Below are 27,099 nucleotides of genomic sequence, written 5' to 3' on the forward strand. Positions count from 1 at the left end.
CAGTATGTGGCGACACACGCTGGGTTCTCAGTCGCGACAGAGGCAAAACAAACTCAACAGTCCCTTAGTCAGGTGTTGGTTCGTCCTTCTCCTTTGATCGACCAAAAGCCCACACAAATCTCCTTCAAGCAGGTATGCATCTCTCTCTCTCTCTTTCAACGGATGATCAAAGCCGTTCGGCCATGGACCTGAAAAATCGGACGGTAAGATCAGTTTCGCTCTTACTGTAGATTCTCGATGGCCTTAATAGGCTGGCTTTGATTATCCGATCGTGTTGATTTGGGGTCCATGTGCAATCCACGGTGGATCCCTCCTATCCAGTGGTCATCGATGTCGCCGGCGGGCTGACCTATCTCTGCCGTTGAATGAAAATCAGTCTCTTCTCTACAACTCGTTGGATTCATCATACATTGTATACTTGATTTTTTTTTTTTCTTTGGTGAATGAATAATAGCTACTAATGTGCCAATGAATTCTGCCAAGATGAACATTTGGGGTTGTTTGATAACGTGGAAATCCGTGGAGATGAAATTGGTTTCCATGAATAGTCGGCTTTCTCTAAAGTTTGGGAAAAAAGTAGCATGGGCGACCAATTTGAAATTCTTATATTTTCCTCGAAAACTATGGACATTCATTTCTCCCAAAGAAGGCGTTAAATTAACTTCCGAGGCAGGGAAGATGATACAATGCCCGAGTCAGAAAACACCGTGTGGTTAATAGAATTAAATTAAGAAGAAAAGATAGAAAATAAGGCCACTTTGAGGGTGGTCAACCTCCTTAAGCAATTGCATTTTTTTTTTTTTTTTCTAATTTTTTTTTTTATTACATTCTCCACTCTATTTAATTATAATAATTCAAATTTCAAATAATACCAATAATTTAAAATTCAAATAACATTAGCTATTTCTAATGCTAAAATGAGATAAGGAGAATATCAACTCCTTTATTTTTGCTAACCGCATAACTCCTTTATTTTGAACAAATTGTTGGGGGCGGAAGCAACCTCTGATGAAATCAAACAATGCAATAGAGAAAGAAAAAAAATACAAGCAACCACATATAACACACACGAGATTTTTACATGGAAAACTCTTGCAGGAAAAAACCACAGCACAAACAGACAATCAATCCACTATAATCAGAAAGTCACAATAGATGGAACAACTTACAGTAGAAAACCCTATCTCCCTTCAAAACCCTTCAATAAACGTTCTGCTCATTACCCTAATCATAATCACTAAAGTACTTATATACCCTCGTATAAGATTAGGAAACAAAACCCGCACTAACGCATTCCGATCAGTCGGGCTAGATATAACCTTCGGTTGGACCGGACAAAACTAACATTCCTCGGTCGGATCGAGTGTCAAACTGAAAATGTGCAAAACATCATAGCGAGCAAAGGGTCTAATTTAGAAAATTTCGGTCGAACTAAGACATGCTTCGATCGAGTTGAAAAATGCCCTCTCTACAACAGATTAAAGGCACTCGATCAACAATATCCACCGTGGCTTTAATCATCCAGCTCCACCGCTTCAAGTTGCTATCATCATCTCTAATTATCTTCAATAGTAACACCATCATCATCGCTTCTTGTGTACACTTCGTCTTTATTTCTTCTTTGCCAAGCCCGGAGAAGTCGAGCAAAATTTGAATTTCTTTGAAGGAACAACCTTCATAAGCATGTCTATTGTATTTACGCTGGTGTGAATCTTCTCAAGAGTAACATCTCATTTCTCTAGCATCTGCCAGGTAAAATGCTGATGAACATCAATGTGTTTAGTCCGTGAGTGATACACCGAGTTCGTCGCCAAATTGATTGTGCTCTCGCTGTCACAAACTCACAATGCACATGCACGACTTCTTGTTGAAGCCTCAACTCATTCATCATCCATTTCAACCAAACAATTTCCTTGAATGCTTTTATCACTGCCATATATTTAGCTTTGGTTGTGGAAAGTGCAACCACAAAATGAAGCTTTGACATTCAATTGATAGCTCCACCTGCTAACACAAACGAGTAACCAGAAGTCAACCTTCTATTATCCACATTCCCTACATAGTCTGGATTCACATAGCCTTCAAGTTTCTCTTCAGAATTTTCGAAAACTAAGATGTAGTTCATCGTACCTTGTATGTAATGAAGTAACCATTTTATTGCTTCCCAATATTGTTTGCCGAGGTTTGATATGTATCTGCTCACAACACCAACCGTATGTGAAATACCTGGTCTGGTACAGACCATGGCATACATAAGACTGCCAACCACACTTGAGTAAGGCACATGAGATATATACTGCTTTTCATCATCTTATGTAGAACATAAACTTGAAGAAAGCCGAAAGCGAGCAGCGTAGGGTGTGCTAACTAGTTTTTCCTTTTCTGGTACAAACTTGACTACAACCTTCTTAAGATATTCCGTCTAAGACAACCATCGCCTGCTCCTTTTCCTGTCTCTGTATATATCGATGTCTAGAATCCTCTTTGCAACCCCCGGATATTTCATCTTAAATGTCCTGGATAACTGAGCCTTCAATATATTGATTTCAGACATGCTATGGTTGATGGCAGGCATATCATATATATATAACACAAGAATAATGAATTCCTTGCCACTCAGTGATTTAAAATAGACATAATGATCGAATTCGCTTCTGATAAGCCACCGGCTCATCATAAGAGAATCAAATTTTTTGTACCATTGCCTAGGCGACTGTTTTAGTCCGTACAACAACCTCTTTAACTTGCAAACCAAATTCTCCTTTCCCTACACTTCGAATCCTTCAAGTTGCTTGTTGATCTGCTCATCTAGTTCCTCATGTAGAAATGCAATTTTCACATCTAATTGTTCCAGTTCCAAATTATATTGGGCAAGCAAAGGCAATATAAATATGATAGATACTTGCTTTACCATTGGCGTAAATATCTCACCGAAGTCGACACTCTCCTTTTGAGTATATCCCTTCGTTACCAATCTTGCCTTATACCTATCCAGTTTCTTATGGTAAATCCACTTGCACCTGATCGCTTTTCGGTCAACGGGCAGCTCCATTAGCTCTGACATTTCATTTTTGTATAGAGAGTCCATCTCATCATGCATCGCTGGCATCCATTTCTTTGCATCTCTATCTTCAAGTGCTTCCTGAATAGTAAACAGACCCCCCTCATCTGTAATGAGCAAATGCAACATTTGAGTCATCCCTTTATCTTAACGGTAACCTGCAATCTTATGTTGATTTCTCCTGACAGGTGGTGGCTCCAACTCTTGCTGTACCTTTGCTCATGGCTCAAGTTCTTTAAGTGTTTCGCCTTTGTCCGTTTCAACATTAATTACTAATTTTTCCGTTTCCTTGTGCTCATCCTTCTGAAACAAGGAACTTTTATCAAACTTAACGTCCCGGCTAAATATGATTTTCCGTGAAACCCGATCATACAATTTGTGTCCTTTCACCCCATTGCCATAGACGACAAAAGTACACTTCTTAGCCCTTTGGTCTAGCTTATCTCTCTCAGCTAACGGTATGTGAGAGTAAGCATCACAACCAAATATTTGCAGCCCTGAGTAATCAACTACCTGATTACTCCATATTTCTTCTAGAATTTCATAATCGATAACTATAGATGGAGATTGATTTATTAAATAGCAAGCCGTATAGACGGCCTTAACCCATAACTTCTTGCCCAACCCTGAATTACTCAACATACTCCGAGCCCTTTTTAAAAGAGCCTGGTTCACACGTTTAACCACACCATTCTGCCCTAGTGTATGCCTCAGTGTGTTGTGCCTCACTATCTCCTCATTCTTACAATATTGATTAAACTCCCTTGAAGTAAATTCTCTGCCATTATCTGTCCTCATAATTTTCACTTTCTGCCCCAACTATTTTTCAGCTATCACTTTTTAGGTCTTGAAAGTGACAAATACATCAGATTTATGTTTCAAACAATAAACCCAAATCTTTCCAGAGAAGTCATTAATGAATTTAACAAAGAATGACGACCCTTATCCAGAAACAATAGTCAATGACCCCCCAAACATCCAAATGCACATAATCCAGCCGACTTTTACTAACATGTTTTCTAGTTTTAAAGCTTAACCTTGATTGTTTCCCATATATGTAATGCTCATATATATATATATATATTTAAGTCAAAAATTTTAAAACTAGGAATTAACTGACGATTGAGAAGTACCTTCATATATTGCTCGCTCATGTGGCTTAGGTGGGCATGCCACAAACGTGCCGATGTGGATTCCGCTACAGACACTGCAACTCTACTCGATATAGTATTCCCAATCAACTTGTAAAGATTTTCACTCTGTGCTTTCATAACTATGAATGCCCATTTTGAAACTTTCAGGATACTTTTATAACTAGCGAACTTGCATCCTAGTGCATTTAGAGCTCGTGGAGAGATCAAATTCTTCTTCAAATCCGGAACGTGCCTCACATCGGTCAGAGTATGCTCCATGTCCAACCAATTCCGACCATTTTACAGGCATGATTATTGCCCATGAGAACTAGGCCACCACCATAATCGCTATATGTGGTGAACCAACTCCCATGGGGACACATGGTGTGATGCCCTTGTATCCAAAATCCACTCTTGATAGAAGTTATCGATGTCCTGGACACTGACAAAACGTCATAACCACCTGATCCTTCACCTGATTTTGTTGAATTGGCTTCATTCAGTGAATCATTTGATTTCTCCTCCTTCTGAGTTTTGGGATATTGATAGTCCTTCATATGTCTCACCCTATGACAATTCCAACACTTCAACTTGCCTTTGCCTTTCGACTTGGATGTAGATCGCAACTTCCCATTCTCTAGCTTAGACGGTCTTCCTCGAGCAAACAATGTATCCGCAGAAGTACATTTGCTTCCGCTCTTCGTTCTCAACTGCTTTGACTAAAGGGATGATATAACGGTCTCGACGTCTAAGATATACCTACCATAGCATATAGTATTAACCATAGACTTGTTGGACTTCGGGAAAGATGTCAATAAAATTAGTGCTTTGTCTTCTTCATTAATCTCCACTTCCACACTTGTTAACTTGCAAACCATCTTGTTGAAGACATTACTAATGTGCTTAGACAGATCTGACCCTTATGCCATCTTTAGAGTATAAAACTCTCTCTTCAGATATAGACAATTGATGAGCGATTTCGTCATGTAGATGCTCTCCATCTTCGTCCATATGCTCGGGGTAGTCGTTTCATCGATGATATTATCAAGTACTTCATCGGCCAAGCACAATTGAATTGTGCTAATCATCCTTTGATCAAGTTCATCCCAATCATCTTCCTTCATAGATTCCGGATGTTCGCTTTCCAAATGAGTGCATACTGCAACCCTTGCTAAATTAGGAGGGTTTTCATCTTCAACCTCCATAATTCAAAATTATTTTTACCTGTGAACTTCTCTGTCTCGAAGTTCACATTCGATCCCTTCGATGCGATGTTTTCGTATTTAACCTAATACCCCGACCCTCTCTGATACCACTTGTTGGGCGCGGAAGCAACCTCAAATCAAATCAAAAAATGCAATAGAGGGAAAAAAAAATCCAAGCAACTACAGAGAACACACACGAGATTTTTACGAGGAAAACCCTTACGGGAAAAAACCACGGCACAAAGTAACGATCAATCCACTATAATCAGAAAGTTACAAGAGATGGAACAACTTACAGTAGAAAACCCTAGCTCCCTTCAAAACCCTTTAATAAACGTTCTGCTCATTACCCTAATCGTAATTACTAAGGTACTTAAATACCCCCGTATAAGATTAGGAAACAAAACCTGCACTTACGCATTCCGATCAGTTGGATTGGACAAAACAGACATTCCTCGGTCGGACGAAGTGTTGAATTGAAATTGCACAAAACATCACAACGAGCAAATGGTCTAATTCGGGAATTTTGGGTTGAACCTAGACAGGCTCTGGTCGAGCCGAAAAATGCTCTCTCTACAACATATTAAAGGCGCTCGATCAACACAAATTGCTGAAAATTCGGAATGGTAGTTGATGACGGTGCCCTGTCAGCTGGGTGACACTGTGTTGTATGCTGGTGATGGTATGTATCAGAAGACCGATTGAAGTGACCGTATGTGGAATTGTGGAAATCCATGTAGATGAAATTGGTTTTCGTGAGAAGTTCACATTTGGGTAAAACGAAGAAGCATGGGTGACCAATTTGCATTTCTTATATTTTCCTCAAAAAACTATGGACTTTCATGTCTCCCAAAGAAGGCATTAAATCAACTTGCGAGGCATAGAAGACCGGTTGAAGTGATCATATGTGGAATCATGTAAATCCATGGAGATGAAATTGGTTTCCATGAGAAGCCCACATTCTCTAAAGTTTGGGAAAAGGAAGTAGCATGGTCGACTGATTTGCATTTCTTATATTGTCCTTGAAAAGCTATGGACATTCATTTCTCCCAAAGAAGGCTTTGAATCGATTTCTGAGGCAGAGAAGACCAGTTGAAGTGACCGTATGTGGAATCCATATAATATTGGAATCCAAAACAAATAACGGAAGGAAATTGAAATCCATAGTTTTTCATTTCCCGAGGATTCCAGGTTACTTTTACATATCCACGTTTTAGTTTTTATTCATCCAAAAACTCCTTTAACTACAAAAAAAAATGTGGGCACATCAAATTTTTGGGAAATGGAACAACCTTGTTACGTATCTCTAGTGCAATTGATGGTTTCTCCGTCTTTGATTTTATAATATTAGAAAAGCCAGTGCAGCTACATCATGTAATAGGGCTTTTCTTTCAGTTCAAGCCATTATCTCTGTCCTCTTCATTCCATGTTACTTTTTAGTGGTTTTTTTTTTTTTTTAAAATTTTATTTTATATAATTATCTTACACTTCTTGAAACAATGTTCTCTATTCGTTGCGAACATGGAATTTTATTTGTAGATGTGGGGGCCATGGTTGCTCTATCCAAGCCATTGATCTGACAGCCCCTATCATGGACGAACCATTCCCTCCAAATCTCCCAAATTGGAAGATCCTAGCCATCAAAACTTTGGTTTTTCCTCCATTGAATCTGGTATGCTCATGCATATATTTTTAACTATTTAGATGCATGCCAACAATGGGAAGGTTAGAGTTGACCATTTGAGAGGATATTCTGGGAATGGTCTGTCCATGATGGGGGCCGTCAGATCAATGGCTTGGCTAGACAACCATGGGCCTCACATCTACAAACTAAGTTCCAAATAAGGTAGTCTCTTGTTTGAAACAAAAAGAGAACTTGCCCACTTGGCCTTTACACTTCTTTTGTTCAAAAGACACACCATCCAAAGTTCACCTTCCTAATTTTCATTTTCTGCTTGTTTTATTTTTGGCTGTTTCTATCTTTTATGGTTATATGTTTTGTTCTATGCAGCAGATGAAATGAACTGCTCATATTAAAACAAAACAAAAAAAAAGAAATCCTATGATTGAGTGCTTATTTTCAGAATGCAATAGCGGAAAATATTTTATCTGAATCTTTATGCTGCACGTTCTTTATCCTGGTGCACATCCGTACATCCCATTTATCGGAAAATTCATTTAGCCGCCGAGGCTATTTTCTTTCTTGCCATGCAAAGGCAGAGTTCACTATACCGGAGGGCCTCTTTCAATGTTACAAAAATCACAGATGGACTGCATGATTCAAGAGTCGTCTGTGCACTTCCCAGCTTGCTGGATGCAGCGTGTCAAAACCATATTAGATTTTGGCTGTTAAGGGCGAAAATCCCTTCAATATTAAGGAGTGTGAAGCTGGACAGGGTAAAAACACATTGCAGCATTCAAGCTTCAGATTTCAAAAGTACATCGTACGAAAATGAAGGAGAATTATCAGATGCCGATGAGGATGACGAACTTTGTCCAGTTGAATGTGTTAGAGAATTCAAGACTGACAAGGAATTCTGTAAAATTCTGGAGAGGTCTAAAGAAACAGATTCCTTAGTTGTGGTAGATTTCTATCGGACTTCATGTGGAAGCTGCAAGTATATAGAGCAGGGATTTGCAAAACTATGCAAACGATCTGGCGATCATGAAGCCCCAGTTATCTTCTTGAAGCATAATGTAAGCAATGTTTGATCATTCCTGAATGTGCATTTTTGTTTGTTTCGTGGTACGCCCGCTTTAGTTGCATTAATATAGTATTTTATGCCGTGCATCACATACCATACCTGCCTGACAGTTGAACACTTGAAATAATATTTTTGAAAGGAACTTTGCGTTCATGTAGTGTTTGGAAGCACCTGTAAATCAACTTTTGGTTTGTTCCTGACATACTTCTAGACACTCACTTAGTGGGCCATAGTTACACTTCTCATTAACTAGTGAAAAGGTCTTAAGGTTTTGCTTCCATGAACCACTGCAGGTTATTGATGAGTATGATGAGCAGTCTGAGGTGGCTGAAAGACTAAGGGTCAAGGTAAGTTTTCTTGAAACTAGCTTTTACTTGCAACTTGAGTTTTGGTTGGTAAATCTGCAGCATTTATTGTAAGGACACATACAACCATGAAGATGGAGGACTCAGTGTTTTGCGTACTTTATGTGCATTGCATCATAGAGAACATCAGCATCTGTGCTCCTAGCTACTTGTGGCCAGAACTGTAGCTTCTGTTGTCATCACTCATGTTTTATGGTTGCAAATTGCAACTTTATCTTTAAGTTTAAACTCTTCAAACTATCCATATGAATTTTGGTCTAAATGTTCCCCATGATCTTCCTGAATCCAAATGAAAGTTGGGGGATTAGGGTTCCTGATAAGTTTACTCATTGCTTAGATAATATAAATGTGGAAAATGATGTTTTGGAGGAAACCTAACTCAGTTTTTCTTCTTGATGAGAATTTGACCACAAGACAACGGGCCTGCAGCTGCCCACACAACAAAAGATGCAACAACACATCGTAGCACAAGAATGAATCCTGGCCTAACCCCTCTCTACAAAAACAAAAACATCCACATCCAAATCTACCTCCTCGTACACATGAAAATAGGTGAGCTTCAATACTGTAGTCTTACTTATCTAAAATTTCTTCCACAATATTGGCCAATTTCCAATGGGACTTTCTGGAGGAAACCTGCTGGAGAACATTGGAGGAGTCTCCCTCGATAAGAAAAGGGCCATCCTAAATACCTTGATATAAACAGATACCCTGAAGCGACCCACATGCTTCAACCTTATAGTAAATGTGCTGCCCAATGGGTCCTGACTATGCTTGAATACACACCCCCAAGGTGGATTCTGAATAATCCCCCGACTGCCATCCCTGGCTACCCAAAGGAGCTTCTGTTGAAACTCATTGGGGGCTGGGTCTACCTATCCACATCCCAGGGAATCAAGACAGATATTTAATTACCTATTCCAATTATTCCTTAACAAAACCTTAGAAAAGCCAAGTACCAGCTTATCCACCCTTGAATATTCTATTATGTTCTACACCTGGATGACATTATGCTTTAGGCAATTCACCTTGCTGTGGGATATCCTGTTGTTCTGATCCAACCAATATGAGCTTGTGAAGACAGCTCCTAGAGGAGTTGCCAATAAGTGAACATGCACCATTCCACCAACCTGCCATAAGATTTGGAGGCTACTGTAGAGGATTCTGTGGCCACTTTTAGAAGGCCCACATTTTGCACCATGGCACATCCCACCAACTGTCTATCAACGAAATCTGCAAAATGCGCATAGTGGCCATCACATGGGATCCTCCTATCTTCTCACGGAAAACCTTACTAGGTTGAAATCGCCCATTTTGTACCATGGCACATCCTACTGACCTGAGTCATTTACTACCATAAGGCACCGGTAGAACTCCCACTTGTCATTTTGAATATCATGGTTAATGACAGTTGACCTAACTAGTCATCTTCAAGAACACATTTGAATTCCACTACTAAGATTCCTCCGGATCTACCTGGCCACTAACAAAATCTCACTCACATCGACCCTCATCCAATCACAGTTATCAAGAATCTGTTTAAACCTTGTATTTTTTGAAGAAGATAACTCACATTTTTTTGAAGGAAAGTAAAAAAATTATATATTTGCTTTATTATTATTATTATTATTTTTGAAGGATAATGCAAAATTTTTAAAAAAGGCCTGCTGGCAAAAACAAGATGTGAAAAAAATACAAAGAAAGGAGCCCATAGGGATTATAACCCTAGATCAGACAATACAAACATCCTCAACTTTTATAAGAGCTACCCATTCAGAAAGAAACACCTTAATAGATGCCATCACTGCCTCACCCGATCCTTTGATGTTTAAACTTCGTGTATTTCAAAAGATCATTAGGAAAAGTTCATTCTCGAGGCATCCTTTATAGTTATCATTCCGAAGGTGTCAGGTGTGAAAAGCTCGAGGGATTTCAGACCTATCGATCTCATTAGGGGGCCATATAAGATCCTTGCCAAAGTCTTAGCCTTTAGACTCAAGATAGTTTTTCCAAGCGCCATATTTAAGAACCAAGCAACCTTTGTGATGGGCCGTCAAATTCTGGATAGTCCACTTATAGCTCATGAGTGCACGGATTCAAGGTATAAGAGAGGGGCAAAAGGCATTTCTTCTAAATTGAATATTGAGAAGCCTATGAGCACGTTGACCGAGATTTCTTTGACTACATGCTTAGCTGGGTTGGATGTGGGAGCAAGCAGGGATAAGGGGGTGTGTTAGCTTCTCAATGTTGATCAATGGGTCTTTGAAAGGTTTCTTTTGAAGTTTGAGAGGCATCAAGTAAAGAGACATGTTACCTCCGTTCCTAGTTGTTGTGGTTGCTGAAGCTCTGTGTAGAATGCTAGATCGTGGGCATGAGGTTGGTCTTTTTTGTGGGTTCACTGTTGGAAGGTCAGGTTCTCCAATCTCCCATCTTCAGTTCACTGACGACATGGTTTTGTTTTGTGATAAGGAGACTAGTATGGTGGATAAACTCATTAGGTGTTTTAAAGCGGTGTTGGGGTTGAAAGCTAACATTGTTAAAAGCAAGATGCTGGCTATTCATCTACCCACGTTGGAGGTTGAGCAGTTGGTGAGGATCTTTGGATGCGAGGCCCTCGGTTTGCCTCTTTATGTGTGGAATAGAGTTGTGGAAGGGTTTGGAAGAAAATTTCCTCGGTGGAAGGGCTTATGCCTATCCCTAGGAGGCCGAATTAGTCTCATAAAATTAGCCTCTCGAACTTGCCAGATTACTTATGTCAGTATTCAAATCCTCAAAGGCGGTATCTCTAGATCATTAGAAGAGCTGGTAGAGACATTGTAGTTTGTGTGAGTGATACAAGGTTCAATCCCCGGTAGTGTTACCTTTCCAAAAAAGCAAAAAAAAAGCCTTATAACGATGCTGACAAGGAAGATTGAGGTAGGAATTCCTATGGTAGGGGTTCGAAGAGAAGAATAAGTTCCATTTTTTAGGTTGAGGGAGGTGTGTAAGTTGTATGAAGAAGGAGAAATTGACATAAGGGATTTAAAGCCGACAAATCTAGCTCTCTTAGGGAAGTGGTTATGGAGGTTTGGAGCAGAGGAAGGAGCACTATAGAGGGAGGTCATGGATGACAAGTTTGGATGCAAGGATGGAGGGTGAAGTACTACAAAGTCCTCTTTGTATGGATCTTTGTCCATTTGGAAAGGGGCATCTTTTGTTAAGGATAAGTTCTTTAAGGGTGTTGCTTTTTTCCCTTCCCTTTGTCAATGGGGAAAAAGTTTTAGTCATGGGAAGATGTGTAGATTGACGTTGATCTCTACAAGCAAAGTTTCCGTGTATGGCTCAACTATCTACGGAAGCAATATCAAGGTGGCGTAGTGTTTCTCTTACATCGGGGAGCTAGTAATTTGGTCCCCCCTTTCGCAGATCACTTCTCAATGAAGAGGTGGGGAGTTTGTATCGTTGTTAGATCGTATCCGATTGTGTTGCTCGTTGGGAGGAGAGGAAGATAGAATGGTTTGGCGTAAGGATAAGTCAAATGCCTTGTTGGTTCATTCCTTCTATTATGACCTGCAAGTACAAAAGAAGGGCAATGAGTTGGGGAAGACAAGACGTGTGGTCTTATGGAGCTTCCTTGAAGGTGGTGGCCTTCAGATGGTTAGTTGGTAAGGAACTAACTATGGATAATCCTTAGAAGCACTCAATGATGATCCCTAATGTATGCATCATGTGTATGTCGCATGCCAAATTGGTCAATCAGCTTTATCCACTGTCAATTCACACGCGGTGTGTGGACCGGTGTTCTCAGTACCTTTAATATGGATTACGTTATGCCAAATTCTATTGAAGAGCTGCTCATGTGACGTAGGGATGAACGTGATGAGGTCGAGCACCGTCTTCCTCAAGGGATAACCATTCCAAATCCACGGAACTTCTCTGGACTCCTCACAGAGATATCTCGAATCCACAAGGAAAAGAAGAAAATAGAAAATAATTTCTAGAAATTCGTAAATTGCTGACGATCCAAATAAACAAGTTTACAACCCTTTAAATAAGGATACTAAGCCTTAGAAGAAGTTTGGGAATCATACTATAAGTTCTATAACTAAAACTCCTAGAAATCACGACTTACTATAAATAGTAAACTTACTATTTCTAGACGGTCATGATTCCTACTAGTGCGCATGGTTTTTGGCCAAAAATAGTAAGTGCCCTATTTGGCCGAACCATGACGTTCCCCTAATTTTTCTAAGCAATTTTTGTGTTGGACATAACTCTTAAAGCCCAACGTATGGAGAGTTATAATCAAATTAAAACTTACGAAAAATAGTAAAAACGAAAACAAACAAGGATTTCGACCGTCGATCTGGTGGAATATCGCAAATTCGGCATGGGTAACCTGGCATGGCTGGGTTGGGTGGCTAAAGTAGCTCGTCCTACCCCAAAATCATATATGGCATGTCCGATAACTCATTCCAGTTTGCAAGATATGTTAGTTTTAATTTCTGACGGTCTGGATCATCTCTGTTTCCGATCGGGCCTTTTCTGATCTATCTTGGCCATGAAATTATCCGCGACCTGCTCTACATCATCATGGCATGGCAAAAAGCTAGTAGTTGGAAGCAAGCTAGGGCCTTTTGGAGGTTAGGCCTACTGGTTGGCCTTTGGGCAATTTGGAGAGAAAGGAATAGGAGGTGCTTTTGAAATGAGAGCAACTCAAGGAAGTGGGTCCTTAGTAGGGATTTGTTAAATGTAGCAAAGTGGGCTTCTTGTAGATGAGTTAAATGATTGTTCTTTGCCTTTTTAGGGATGTTTTTGTTTTCTATTTGGTTTGTAGCTTTTGCACCATCTTGGAGCTCATAATATATATTTTTCCTTTATTGCCTTAAAAAAAAAATCTTTCTTTTGGGAAAACCGAATTGAACTCCTTTTTTCTTGAGAAAAAAAAGAACTTCTCTCTCTCTCTCTCTCTCTCTCTCTCTCTCTCTCTCTCAGGATGATTTAAAGACATTCATTGTCGTCATCACTTGAGAGAATTGAACGGAAGGTGGTAAAATATAATGGAGAGGATTAATTTTATTTTATGTAGGGATCACTTGGAAAGGAAGGACTAGAGGGTACCAAAGAATGTATGTTATTATTAGAACTGTACATGAGTATAACTGAGTTGAGTTTGGCACAACTCTCGAACTTGGCTCGGCTCGGTACTCGAGCTTGACTATCTAGCTCAGCCCGGTTTGGTCAGTGGGTCGGGCTAGCTTGAGTTGAGTTCGGAGGAGGGGGCAAATAGAGAGAGAGAGAGAGAGAGAGAGAGAGAGAGAGAGAGGGCTCAGTGCTCCTCGGATTGGAGGAATTGGTTGGAACTTCGGATAGAGAGAGGGAGAGAGAAATGGGTGGGGTGGTGGGTTAGGGTTCAGTTGGAGGGGGGGGGGGGGGGGTTGTTTTTTGAAATTAGGGTTCTACACGACCGACCGGGTATTTATGCCCAGTCAAACGAGTCGAACCCAATCCAAGTCAAACCAAGTTGGATTCGAGCCAAGGACCAAGCCGAGTTGAGTCGAGCTCGGTCCCACTCGAACTCGGCTCAAATTTTTTCGAGGCCCCCAAAATTAGCTCGACTCTACCCAAACCTAGTTTCGAGTTGAGTCGAGTTGAGCTTTATTGAACCGAGTTGAGCAAGTTAATCAAGCTGACTCGGTTTGTGTACAACTTTAGTTATTATTCATGCACATAGAAACTCTAACTATTTTAATTGAAGCTTTGTATTTTAACATTTTTTGTGCATCACACGTGTGTGCATATGCGATCTTTTTTTCTTTTTTGCTCCATTTTTTTTTTTTTTTTGTAGAATCTGTATTAAACCCATACTTTTCATTCTATGTTTTTTGGCGTTCCCGCTTCTTTGACTAACTTTTCGATTGTTTCTGTAAGGATCGAAACCAAATTAAGTGTGAATATTTCCCGTATCATTTTCCCGCAATGTTTTGTTAATTATGCTCCAAATAGGACGCACCTCTGAGGCATTGCTAGGTTCCTTCTTTGTTTCCTGAAACACCAGAACATCAATCTTGTAATGTGAATTAGATCCTTGATTTGTAGTTTCTGCTACTCACTTCTCATGCTTGTTACATTCCATTATGCAATTCTCATTTTGAAATGATTGCCAGTTGGTTGTCATCCCTTCCCTCCCCTTTGCATCCTTCTGGGTTATTGTAATTGATGGTTGAAGCTACTTTTCGTAATTCCCTCAACTCCTTTCTCAAAGACACTTCCCAAAATTTTTGTAAGCAATTTTTATTTTTATTTTTAAATTGGGACAAGGCTTAGATTGTGATGATGAATTAACGACAAATATATTACTAGAAGCAGACCCAAAGTTCCAAATAACAACTCAAAGCATGCGAAAGTTCCAACAATATAAAAAGCAGAGCAATTGCTAGACTCCTGCAGTTAAATGAAATATTTAACTAGAGCAAGGGACCCAAACACTACCGCACAAGGCTGTACCATTCATTCCAAATCTATGCCACCGACATTCCATAGAATTTCTAAGAAACTGTTGTCCATTCAATGATCAATCCTTTAATTTTCTTGGTCAGCATTTCGGAAGAGATCTGGACCTCAAAAATTTTGTTGTTCCTTTACTTCCAAATCTTCCAACGTAGCAAAAAGTACCATGTCATATTCCTCATTTCTTATACTTCTTGGCTTCAATTATTTTGAGGATGGCTCTAGAGTTTTCTTCCTCCACATTTACATCCACCCCAATCAACTGTGCGATTTTCTCAAGATCTCTTTGAACCCACGAGAATTCCTCATCAATTGTTGCCTGGCCTGAGTCATTTGGAAGAGTGGAACCATTGGCCACCCCAATCAATGTACTACCTGCCTTACCTTCATCAACACATTGGGCCTAATGAATAGCCTTTTGGCCTTCTCCAATACAGTTTCCCTCCTTGTCCAACACAACAAATGGAATAACCCCACCATGTCTATCCTATAGATCTTTGATGCCATTGTTACACTATTGAGCTGATTCTCCTCACGACTGCAAGTCTGTTCACGCCTTCTTTTGCGTAGGTTCAGTGATGTGCCCACCACCACTGGTTATATCAGTCATTTGCCTCAAATTTATATTGTTAAAATCTTGAGCCATCTTGCATTTTGTATTCATATATCTGTTTGGCCCGTGTTATTGTCCTGATGAATTGGTGATCGGTTCCCACTCTCCTGGTCCAGCCATTGAAGCTCTTGTTGGTGTGATCTTCACAAAATTCCTCCATGTTCTCCACTGATGAGAAACCCACTGGATCTACTGCCTTTCCTCTAATGTTCTTTGAAATTTTGTATATGGGCTCAAGGACTGCAGTGAGTTAGGCATAAAATTATGATTCATCTCTTTGCCTGAGCTAAGCAATTGACCTAATGCAGTATAGATTCTATAGCTCCATTTTAACCACTAGACATTCCATGAGGCACATGGTATCCTTCGGGTTTTTACCTGCCTCACTGGTAGTCTTTTCTGACAGTCTAGAGTCTATAGTTTAGACAGGCTATGTTGAGGTGTCATGCTATCGAACGAAACAACCAAATACCCTCAATTATCCACTTCCAGAGTTGAAATGAATAAGTCTAGAACTCGGACAGCCCTTGACCATGCTCAAGGGAGCCTATTTGACTCTAATACATATAGGCACCACATAAGTACCCTCAGATCCATGTAGACCTCCACTGTTGCCAGGAGAGCCCTAGATCATTCTCTTGCGTATCTAGCAAGGTATGGAAAAACTGTTATGTAACGTGGTCACGTAACGGCCATTACAGAAAAAAACAACCCATATTGGCCTCATAATGGCCATTACAACTCCCGTAACGGCCTGTTACACCCCCCGTAATGGCCTCGTAACAATCTGTTGTGGGGCCGATGCAGGTTTTTTTTTCCCATACAAAGAAAAGAAAAGAGAGAGACTGTAATGACTGTTATGGCCCGTATCATACCTTGGTTTCTAGACCAGCCCAGCCATTGTTTTTCCAGCTGAACCGTCTGACTGAAGACTGCTTCCCCTCTTAAGATGCTACCATTTCCATCATCTTCTCCAAACTCCCTACGGTCAGGATGGTTTTCGTTTCAGAGCTTTGATTGGACAAACAATAGAAAGGATTGGCCATAAACCTTTAAATCAACCACTTGTCTAAAACTTGTAGCAGAGTCAAGAATTCTAACTCTTACAAAAGAAAGAAATGGTTCTTCGAAGATGAATCATCCAACTCCAATACCTTCCCATGGAGAAATGTAGGTCAATAGCATCAAATCAATTTGAGCATTGACTGGAGCATCATATGTCCAAATCCATTTTTGTTTGTAACCACATTGAAAGGGAGCCATGGTTCCATATTATGGATGGAAAATGGTTGGTGAGTCTTAGGATCGTTAGCAAGGTTTTGAACTGGGGCCAAAAAGTGATATGATAAGGGACTTATTGGACCATATCGGCTGATTTTTTTTTTTTTTGCCCAAAAAAACTTCAAAAATTATTTGGAAAAATAGGAGAGAGTGTAAAACACTGGAACCTATAAATTTTTTTTTTCAACACGTGTTAAATGGTGTATCAGACCATTCTTTGATGAGAATGTTGTCTCTCGACTTGACCTGCTGAAAGTCAACCATCTAGGTGCTAATAGAACATAAATCAAACATGATTTGGTTGATTGTGCCCCCATTTCATTGAAATAGGGAAAAAACAGATGAAAAAAAAGAAAAAAAAAATGATTTACCCCTTTTCTTGATTTTCTCCCCGTTTGGCTTTGATTTGTCGAATCTCACTCAAATCTTGTGTTTCGATTCCCAAAATAGGCCTATGTGTAGTCTAAGATAAGTTTCTAAGAGTTCATTTACATTTGAAACAACGAAAAAAGTGAAAAAAAGGAAAAAGAAGAAGAAACAAAACAAAACAAAAACAAAAGAGAAACTTTATGGTTTTATCAGGTGTATCAGCCCCGTATTGGCCAATATGGCCCCCTTTTCTTTTTTCCAGTATGCTAATTATTGCATCATGCAACAGTGAGGCCAATATGGCTTTTTGGTGATTGTTTTCAAAACCATGGTCCTTAGCGAGTGCCGCCATTTCCTTCCCCAATGAGAATGTAAAGAGAAAGCTATTTAACAAGAATACACTATGATGACTTCCACTTTAAATAAAAGGGAAAGATGAAGTCCCCTCTTTATTCTCTTTAATGATTAGAGAGTTGCTATCACCTACCATGCTATTCTGGAGCTCCCCGGTTCTTTCACAATAGTCTCATTGATTCCCGCATCTCTTTAAACTTTCAATTCCACTATTTTGTATCTCCCCATAGAATTCTACCAAAAAAAAAGGACATCAGAAAATGATTCTCCTCCTCACTGAACCATTGAAGGTGGGTTAATCTCATATTTTTTGAAACCCCATATTCCCTCCTTCCTTCATGGGCAAGAATCAAATGTTCTTCCTCTTTCTGCCTTCTTCCTCCTTCAAACTTCTGACTTGAGTAATTCTCCCTTTTCTTTCCATCCATCTCATGAATCTCCTTTTGGGCCTCATCAAAATATTAGTATCTCACAAACGCCAACCTGCTGCTCCTACATGTATTCCTAAGAGAGAGACACATGATATACATCCAAGTCCCCAAACATTTTCATAAGCTTCTCCTGTGATTATTGGTAGGAGACACTGTGACAGATGCTAGAAGCATGCTTTCCACTTCTCCTCCATCAGCATGTCGGACTTCATCAAGTCCACAACTTAATAGGGGCCATGCCCGTCTGAAGCCACTTCTTCACAAGCTGGCAGCATTCATTGGCAGGCACACCCTCTCCAAATCAATAACAGAGACAGGAGACCTAAGACAAGCCAGGGATCTAAGGGTGAGTCTGATTCAGCGAATAAAAGCACTTCTAGCTACACCAGGAAAGTAGTTTTGTTAACTGTTTGGTAGTAACATTTCAGAGAGACGACCCTACTTCACCGGGAGTAGTTCAGACCTATTTTGTCTGGTAAGCGCTTCTCATACAGACTGATTAAATCAGACTGATTGAATAGAGGCACCTGAAATCAAAGGTCGGCTGGCAAGATGGATTACCCCCAGGCATGATTAATCACTTTTGTTGGATTGAAGTGATTGTGAAGAGGCAGGGAATCAGAGGTGGGCCCACTTAATGGATGGCACAAATTTGTGATTACACCTCTTTTGTCATCAAATGTCTAGACCGACATTTTGTTGGCCATTGATCGGATGGCTAGGATCATCCTATCAAAGTTATGCTTGAGAATAGCAGGAAATAAAGGTGTGGCTCGCAAGATGGACATTCCAGATCCGCACATGTTTTGTCATGAATGATATATACTGTCCATTTTGTTGGCAAATGATCACATGTTTAAGATCATTAACCCTGTGTCGTAAAAAAAGAAGAAGAGAGTTTAAGATCATTAAATCAAAGTGATTCAAGAGAGGCACAATATAAGAGGTGGGGACTATAATATGGGTGGTCTAGATCATTGATTAGCCTTTCTTTCATAAATGATACGTAAATCATCCATTTTACCTGGCATTGATCGAGTGGCTGGGTCTTCCCATCAAAGTGATTCTTAAGAACATTAAATTAGAAGTGGGACTCACAAGATGGATAGTTCAGATTAATGATGAAATGGTTATTCGTCATAAAGGATCTGGACTGTCCATTTGTTTGGCCATTGATTGGACGGCTAGGATTATCAAAGCAAAACTACTCTTGAAAGGAATAGTGAATAACAAATCAAAGTGCGGAATGAGAAATCAGAGGTGGGGCCCCTTGGATGGGCAGTCCCAGTACATGATTAGGTGGTGTCTTCTAATAAAGATTTAGACCGTTGATTAGATAGCTCAGATCATAAGATCAAAGTGATTCTTGAGAGGAAACAGGGAACTAGAGGTCAGGTCCACAATATCGATAGTCTATATGTTGTCGTCATTGTCGTCCAAAGCCTTATCCTAACCAAATGGGGTCATCATACCAAAGTGATTAGAGATGTATGAGGAATCAAAGGTTGGAACCTTGTGATGGACTGTCTGGATCTATGATTGGATTTTTGGGTCATTCATAATTTGGATTGTCCATTTTGTTGACCAACTAATTGAATGGTTAGGATGATCTTACCAAAATGATCGTTGGAAGTCATTAGTGATAAGATGGAAGCGTCCCATGAGATGCATGGTCCAAATTGTTAATTTGACATTTTTATGATAATCAATTTGAAAGCAAGCCTAGCATCACTTCTAGAGTATTTACACCCAATCAGTTCATCAGGTTACTTAAGAGTCATGTTCCATTAAGAAGATGACGGCAATGAAGTCCTGAACAGAAGTCCTCTGCTGAAGTGGGAACCAAATGCACCCTAATTAGTTTCCCGTAAGCTAAGCAGATGGAGGCAAGCTGTAGTTCCCCAATATCTGCTTGGCCAGCCAGTAATTGAATTATAGTAAGAGATCTTTACTCAACCCTGCAGGGAGCAGAGGGGGAGAAGATTCAATTGAGTGTTCCAACCTTGAAGTACACAATCGTCGTGATTGTTCTTCAAAATTCATCTAAAAAAGATCATAACTGCAATTTCAGGGTCGCTTCCTCATTATGAGCACGGGGAAACATCATAAATTTGTCATTTCCTCTCTTGAATTGAATGTTCACGGTTCAAATCAGTTGTCCATCCAAATGCAGCCTAATGTAATATAATCAAAGGCGTGTTTGGTCAATGGCCTGATGATGTTGGTAGTTTACACTGTATCTGTATGTTTAGAAACGAGAAGAAGATGGTTGGTATGAATCCCATTCCACATGGATAAATTTAAACTCATATGCCTCTAAGATTTGGTCCAATGCATGTTAAAGATGGAACCCTTACCCAGCTTGGTAGCCAAGTTTGATGTGTTCCTGCTCTCCCTAGGCATGGCTCTGGGATCGAGCCTGCTTACTTTGTTGGAGAGGCACTGGCCCCACACCCCATCACCTCAACGCCCCACTCACTCACCCACACGCACACAACAACAAAAAAGAAGAAGAAGAAGATCTAAACCCTACTTATTTAGGAAGCTTGCTTATTGTGTTCCACCATTCTACTATGTCAAGGGCCATACCTTTAGTTAGACCATAGGTCATTGAGTCTTTTCTCACTACTTCCATTCATGTCCTTTTGGGCCTTCACCTTGCCCTTTTAGGGCCTTCAACTTGTACCAACTCACTCCTATCCGGCGCAGTTCTTGTCTCTGTTGCACATGATCAAACCATCTAAGTCTACATTCCCTCATCTTATTACCTATTAGTGTCTCCTAAGTTCTCTTGAATGCTTTCATTTCTAATTCTATTCTTCCCTGTCTTACCACTCATCTATCTCAACATCCTCATTTTAGCTACACTCATCTTATGAACATGTTGTTCCTTAACTGCCCAACATTCGGTGCCATAAAGCAAGGCTGGTCTTATAGCTATCCTATAAAATTTTCCCTTTCAAGTTAAATGGTACACCATGATCACATAAAACTCCAGAGGCACATCGCCGTTTCTTCCACCCAGGTTGAATTCTATGGGCAACATCCTTCTAAATCTCTCCACTCTCATAAATTATTGACCCAAGGTATTGAAAGTGATCATTTGGGAAACTTCTTGGTTCACAAACTTAACTAATTCCTCATTTTTCACTCAAATTGCTACTAAAATTGTACTCCGTATACTCTATTTTAGTCTGAATGATTTTAAATCCTTTAGATTCTAAAGCACCCCTCCATAAATCTAGCTCTTTCTATTTATGCCCCCCACGCCTTGTCAATCAATGCTATGTCATCCGCAAACACATATATCATAGGATCTCTTTCTACAAATGCCTTGTTAACCCGTCCAATGTGAAAAGGTACATGCTCAATGATGACCCTTGGTGCAAGCCGTAATTGGGAACTTGTCTCTCCACTAGTGGTCCTCACATTTGTTACCGCTCTCTTGTATCATGTTAATATAATCTCTAGAAAGTCCTCTCTTTTTTTTTTTTTCCCAACACCCATCAGATCAACTCTGTAGGGACCGTATTATATGCTTTCTCTATACCAGTGAAGACCATGTGGAGATCCTTCCTCATCTCCCTATATTTCTCCATCAATTGACTAAATAGGAAGATGAATTTAGTGATAGATCTTCCAGGCATGAAACCAAACTGATTTTCTGATACATTAATCTCATGCCCTAGTTTTGCTCAATCACTCTCTCCCAAAGTTTCACAATAGGCTCATAAATTTAACATGATAGTTAGCTGTATATGTCTCCTTTATTCTTATAAATAAGGTACCATAGTGTTGGATTAAGCTTAATGTTGATGGTTCGGCTAGAGGAAACCTAGGGCCATCTGGCGGGGGTGGTATCTGCAGGGATGTAAGGGGTGCCCTCATCTTTGCGTTCTCCTCTGCCTTTGGCTTGGCTTCCAATGTTTATGCCGAATTGAGGGCTATCTATGAGGGTCTTCAGCTGTGTTCCCGGTTTGGCTATCTTCAAATTGTAGTGGAATCGGATTCTAGCCTAGTCGTAGATTTTTTGAATGGAAATGTCACACACAGTTGGAAATGGTCTTATTGGATATCCTGCATCCAGGTAGTTGCTATAGCAAGTCAAGCCATATTTTCTCATATTTATCGAGAAGGGAACGAACCAGCTGACGCTATGGCTCGGTTGGCTAGCTCCTCCCAGGTGAACTCTTTGATTCGGCAACCTTCTCTTCTTCCAAGACACGTCCGGGGATGTCTTTTCTTGGACAGACTCGGCCTCGGTGCGATTCGCCAGGGATTTCCTTAGGGGATGTGTCATGTCCGGTTTTCGTCGCTTGCTTCCCTTTTTACGATAGGCCGCTCTCAGGTCCTTTTTTCCTGAGGCGGCCCAAATGTCAATTCTGTATATCTTGACTTATGAATGAAATTCTTCTCTTTAAAAAAAAAAAAGAAAAAAGAAAAAAGAAAAAAAAGAAGAAAAGGTACCATAGTGTTTTTCCTTCATTCATTTGTCATTTTCTTTGATCGATCGTACATGTTCGGCCTCTTTTCATCTTTCTCAAAGCTTCTTTCACTTTAGATATCCTAATCCTATTAAAACTATTTATGATCTCCGATGTCATTTGAGTTTATGTTCCCTTCTATCTCCATGCTTTTAGAGTGGTTGTCATTTAACAATGAAACAATGTATCCTCTGGAATTTAAATAGAACAGGCCTTTTGGCGTTCTATGCTATTGTACTTATCCTTGCCAAACTTACACCACCGCATGAGTTATGCTTATAAATGGTCACTTTGGAAGCATTTAACACGGATATGCTTTTTAAGGCTTCCTGTTGTCCTTGGGTCTCTAGTGTTATAATTCCCATCTGTTTAGAGTTTACTACAGCTAAGCCGAAAAGGCATGACTAAAAATGTTCTCCCATTTTCATAAATTGAAAAAGAGCCGAAAAGGCATGACTAACAATGTTCTCCCTTTTTCATAATTTGAAAAAGGCCAAGGTTCCTATTTGATGGGAATAGAGAACTTCCCTATTTTATACCTAATCTGTACATGCGGGGCCCATAGTTTATACAATCCATTGATCTGGTGGCCCCTGTCATGGATGAACCATACCCAGAAACTCTTCATTTGATCAACTCTAACCTTTCCCTTGTTGGCATGTAAATACATGTATAATAAAAAAATGCACCAACAGTCCACATTCAATGGAGAAAACAGATTTGATGGTTCGTCTCTCCCACTTTGGGAGATTTTTTAGCATGGTTCATTTATGATGGGTTACATCAGGCCAATGGCTTGGATAAACCAACCATCGGTCCCATATGTGCCAATTGGATATCAAACAGGGAATTTCCCTATTTGCATCGACTAGGAAATTCAGCCTCAATAAAATTGAAAAAAAGAGAGCCAAAAACTGTTCCTTTCTTTTCGACAAAGAAAAAAAAAAAGAGAGTAGAAACCCAAGATATTATAACAGGTACTAACTCTTTTTGTTTGATTGTTTCAGCAAATAGACTAATAAGCTATTATTTTCTGTTTCTTAATGCTTACTCAAACATATATTTCAACTAATGCAGTCAGTACCCCTCTTCCACTTTTACAAGAATGGAGTCCTGTTGGAAGCATTTCCAACCAGAGACAAGGAGAGGATTGTAGCTGCCATTCTGAAATATACTGGGCTTACTCCTGAAGACTTGTAGATTGCACTCTTTATTCACCGTATGTGGAAATACGTCTCGCATTTGGATAAGGATAGAGACAGCCCCCATTGACTTCAATGCTTGGAGTTAATATGCCTCGATATCTATTGTTATGCATAGAAGTCTATTTTTTGTAATTCATCCAACTTGTAATATTTGGAGAATGAAAATATGATTTGAAAGCTTTGTATCTGAGCCAATGGTACCATTAGACTCTTAAGCAACGGTAATGAATACCCATCTTCTCATTTATTATTAATTTTGTATTGATGGATGACTTTATGGTTGGACAGGCATGGGAAGATTGGGGAATCTACTAGGGCAACTAGCTAAGTTTGTGTTTGGATGCACACTTGAATTGAATTGTGATACTTGAAGAAAGTGGAAGTGACCAAATTCCAGTTACCTTAGTATTCATATTGAGTGCTGCTTCCTGATCTTGAAGCTGTCAGGTGACCACAATGTGGTTATTTCCTCACCATTGAACTAATTATTGTAATTCAATTCAATTGCGCATCCAAACACACCCTAAGTTTGCCGGTGTTCTGGTATTGTTCCTCAACTCTGCTGTTTTCGCTCCATGCAGACCTTTCCACCTTTTAGATACATAGGTTTGCAAGCCCCACTTCCGCAACACTTGTATAGAGGTTTGCAAGCCCCATATGTAGCTCCACACACAGCCACTGGTGCCAACCAGCATATATGCCGGGCATTTGAGCTGTACATTGTGCGTGATGAACAGTGTATATCATTTCTCCAAAAACCCCTCATTCATCTATCAGGTAGGCAACAAATGCATGAAAACAAAGGACGTCTAATAGGTTTTAGACATTTTCTTATGTGTGGCCTACCTGATAGTTGAACAACCTGAGCTCCTGGCTAGATCAAATATGGTGGGCCCAACCTGACGATGCATGGCTCAGATTTCCTGCTAGGCTGGCATGTGTAGCTGTGTGGAGGTGCATGTGGGGCCAGCAAGCAACTGTAATATGCTCACGGAACTATTTACTTGTCAAGGAACCCAACTACCCAAGTTTATGAGGGTAAACCAAAATGCTAAGAAAGCAATTGCAGATATTTCCTTGCAAGCAAAAACATGTGGAAGGCCATAATCATACTGCATGGAGGCCATAATCATACTGCATTATGCTAACATAGGTTGGTTTGCACTATTACTTTTTAGTGGGTCACACTGTCTTGTGCATAATGACAGAACTGTTATATTTTGTTTTAAAATAATATTAAAAATTTCAAATTTCAAATTTTCGGTAATTTCCCTCTACATTTGAAAAGTTATGATACTTTTGTGTTGTGGGTTTTGTCCCACATCGGATTTGACAAAGTAAACTATCTTGTATATAAGATAGTCTTTTTGCCTAGGGCTTGAGCCCCTTTCAGGGGGCATGTGAATTTGGTCCTGGGGGGGGGGCTATACCAATAGCTCTAATCTATGCTATTGACCACATGCGTTCCGAGCCGAGTCCGTGTCCATGTGCGCGTGCGCAACGCGACGGGCTGGGCGTGGGCGCGGGTGCGGGTGCGGTGTGAGTGTACTCGCGTGGGTGTGTGTATGGGTACTTGCAGGACAGTATGTGCGAGAGCGTACTCGCACTTGCGCTTTTTCTTTTTAAACTGTTGGGTTTAAACCCAACGAACCTAACCTTTTGTAAAGGGTGCTTATGCACCACTTCGGACTTCTGATTCCAGTTTCTAAAATACGAAATTATTATCTCTCTTATAAAACTCTCTCTGATACGGTTTGAAAGAATTTTACTGAGTTCATCGCTGAGTCAACTCAGCACTTTCGGATTAAACTGCAAGTGGTTCAAGCCCGTGTACAGTGAGTGCACCGCTGGGACCGGGTCATAGTCGTTGTATCCTGGAGGTCGATTGCTCTGGAAACCTGTTGCACTTGGGACGCTGTCCAAGGGGAGCAAATTCGATTTCAAACCGAGTAACTCAGACACGCATTGACTCAATTCAATAAGTTCTTCTTTCTCAAAATTTATTTTCCTTTTTTGGTTCTCGATTTTTAATAGTCTATTTAATTCAATCAAATATTACAACAATCTTGAAATCGAATTTGTTGAATTACATAGACTATGGCTATAGTAACAGTAAATGCTTCTGCTGAATTAGCCAAAATCGAACCGTTCGCTGGATAATGCTTTAAACGGTGAAAACAGAAATTGATGTTCGCACTGACCATCCTTAAAGTTTCATACATTTTATCTGAATCATTTACTATAGATCCAACAAATCAAACTAAAGTAACAGATGAAAATAATTGTAAAAATTATATTATAAACTCTTTATCCAACGAACTATATGACGTGTATGCTTCTTACGTGTCTGCTAAAGACATATGGACTGCTTTGAAAAAGAAATACATATTCGAAGATGTAGACGCTAAGAAACATGCAATTGCTAATTTATTTCATTATGAAATGACAGATGATAAACCTGTCACAAATCAGATTCACGATTTTCAAAGTCTAGTTCATGACCTATTGACAGAAGGAATTAAGTTGGATGAAGTGTTTCTGTCAGGAGCACTAATAGAAAAATTACCGCCCTCCTGGAAAGAATATAAGAATAGAATGAAACATAAAAAGAACGGTGTTTATTTGGAAACTACTATCGTACACATATGAATAGAGGATGTCAATAGAATTAGGGACCAAAAAGAAAATAGAAATGAGATAGATTCAAAGGTGAATCTTGTGGAATCAAGTCGGACAAATAATAAGAAAAATGACAACTGTTATAACTGTGGCAAACCTGGACATTACACAAATGAATGAAGGATTAAAAAGAAGAATGCAAACAATCAATTGAAGAAAAAAGGAAACTGTTATAACTGTGGAAAGCCTGGGCATCATGTTAAAACATGTAGGCTTAAGAAAAACAAAGATAAGTCGCAGGCTAATCTTACAGAAACAGACCATGAGTCTAACATGATAGTAGCTGTGGTGTTAGAAGTCTTCCTTGTAAATAACTTGGAGTGGGTACTAGACACTGGTGCAACTAGACACGTGTGCAAGGATCGTAACATGTTTACCTCCTATCAAGTATCATGAGATGATGAACAGGTGTTCATGGGTAATGCTAGAACGTTTTCAGTTGTAGGGAAAGGGAAAGTACTTCTGAAACTCACTTCTGAAAAGACTTTGATGTTGAATGATGTCCTACATGTGCCCGACATTAGAAGAAACTTGATCTCTGGTTCACTCCTTAATAAGGCTGGTGTCAAGTTGATATTTAATTCAAATAAGTTTGTAATGACTAAGAATGGAACTTTTGTTGGTAAGGGATACTGTAGCGATGGTTTATTCATTGTAAATGTATCCAATGATAATAATAAAAAGACATCTAGTTCTGTTTATATTGTTAAACCTTTTTATCTATG

At 39.7% G+C, this 27,099-nt stretch overlaps 1 protein-coding gene across 8 annotated transcripts; it reads left to right on the forward strand.

The window, feature by feature from the left end:
• Nucleotides 1-23,942, forward strand: LOC131242485 (thioredoxin-like 4, chloroplastic). Of its 8 annotated transcripts, none has more exons than XM_058241163.1 (4): nucleotides 1-132; nucleotides 7,411-8,096; nucleotides 8,398-8,451; nucleotides 23,568-23,942. In XM_058241163.1, exons 2-4 carry the CDS (start codon nucleotides 7,608-7,610, stop codon nucleotides 23,688-23,690), a joined length of 666 nt encoding a protein of 221 aa, XP_058097146.1. In that variant the 5' UTR covers nucleotides 1-132; nucleotides 7,411-7,607; the 3' UTR covers nucleotides 23,691-23,942. The 8 variants fall into 8 exon arrangements, 7 of the variants coding, with proteins under 7 accessions (XP_058097146.1, XP_058097149.1, XP_058097151.1 ...); XM_058241166.1 differs by having other exon boundaries at nucleotides 26-132; nucleotides 7,414-8,096; XM_058241168.1 differs by having other exon boundaries at nucleotides 39-132; nucleotides 7,582-8,096.
• The last annotated feature ends 3,157 nt before the right edge of the window (nucleotides 23,943-27,099 follow it).

The sequence above is a fragment of the Magnolia sinica genome, chromosome 4, assembly GCF_029962835.1.
Source record: "Magnolia sinica isolate HGM2019 chromosome 4, MsV1, whole genome shotgun sequence".
Lineage (NCBI taxonomy): Eukaryota > Viridiplantae > Streptophyta > Magnoliopsida > Magnoliales > Magnoliaceae > Magnolia > Magnolia sinica.

What these genes read in the sequence shown, in the direction of transcription:
- LOC131242485 (XM_058241163.1), top strand. Translation starts at nt 7,608, where the DNA reads ATGCAAAGGCAGAGTTCACTATACCGGAGGGCCTCTTTCAATGTTACA. An exon ending in TTATCTTCTTGAAGCATAAT is followed by an intron (nt 8,097 to 8,397) that starts GTAAGCAATGTT and finishes GAACCACTGCAG; the next exon opens with GTTATTGATGAGTATGATGA. An exon ending in CTGAAAGACTAAGGGTCAAG is followed by an intron (nt 8,452 to 23,567) that starts GTAAGTTTTCTT and finishes CAACTAATGCAG; the next exon opens with TCAGTACCCCTCTTCCACTT.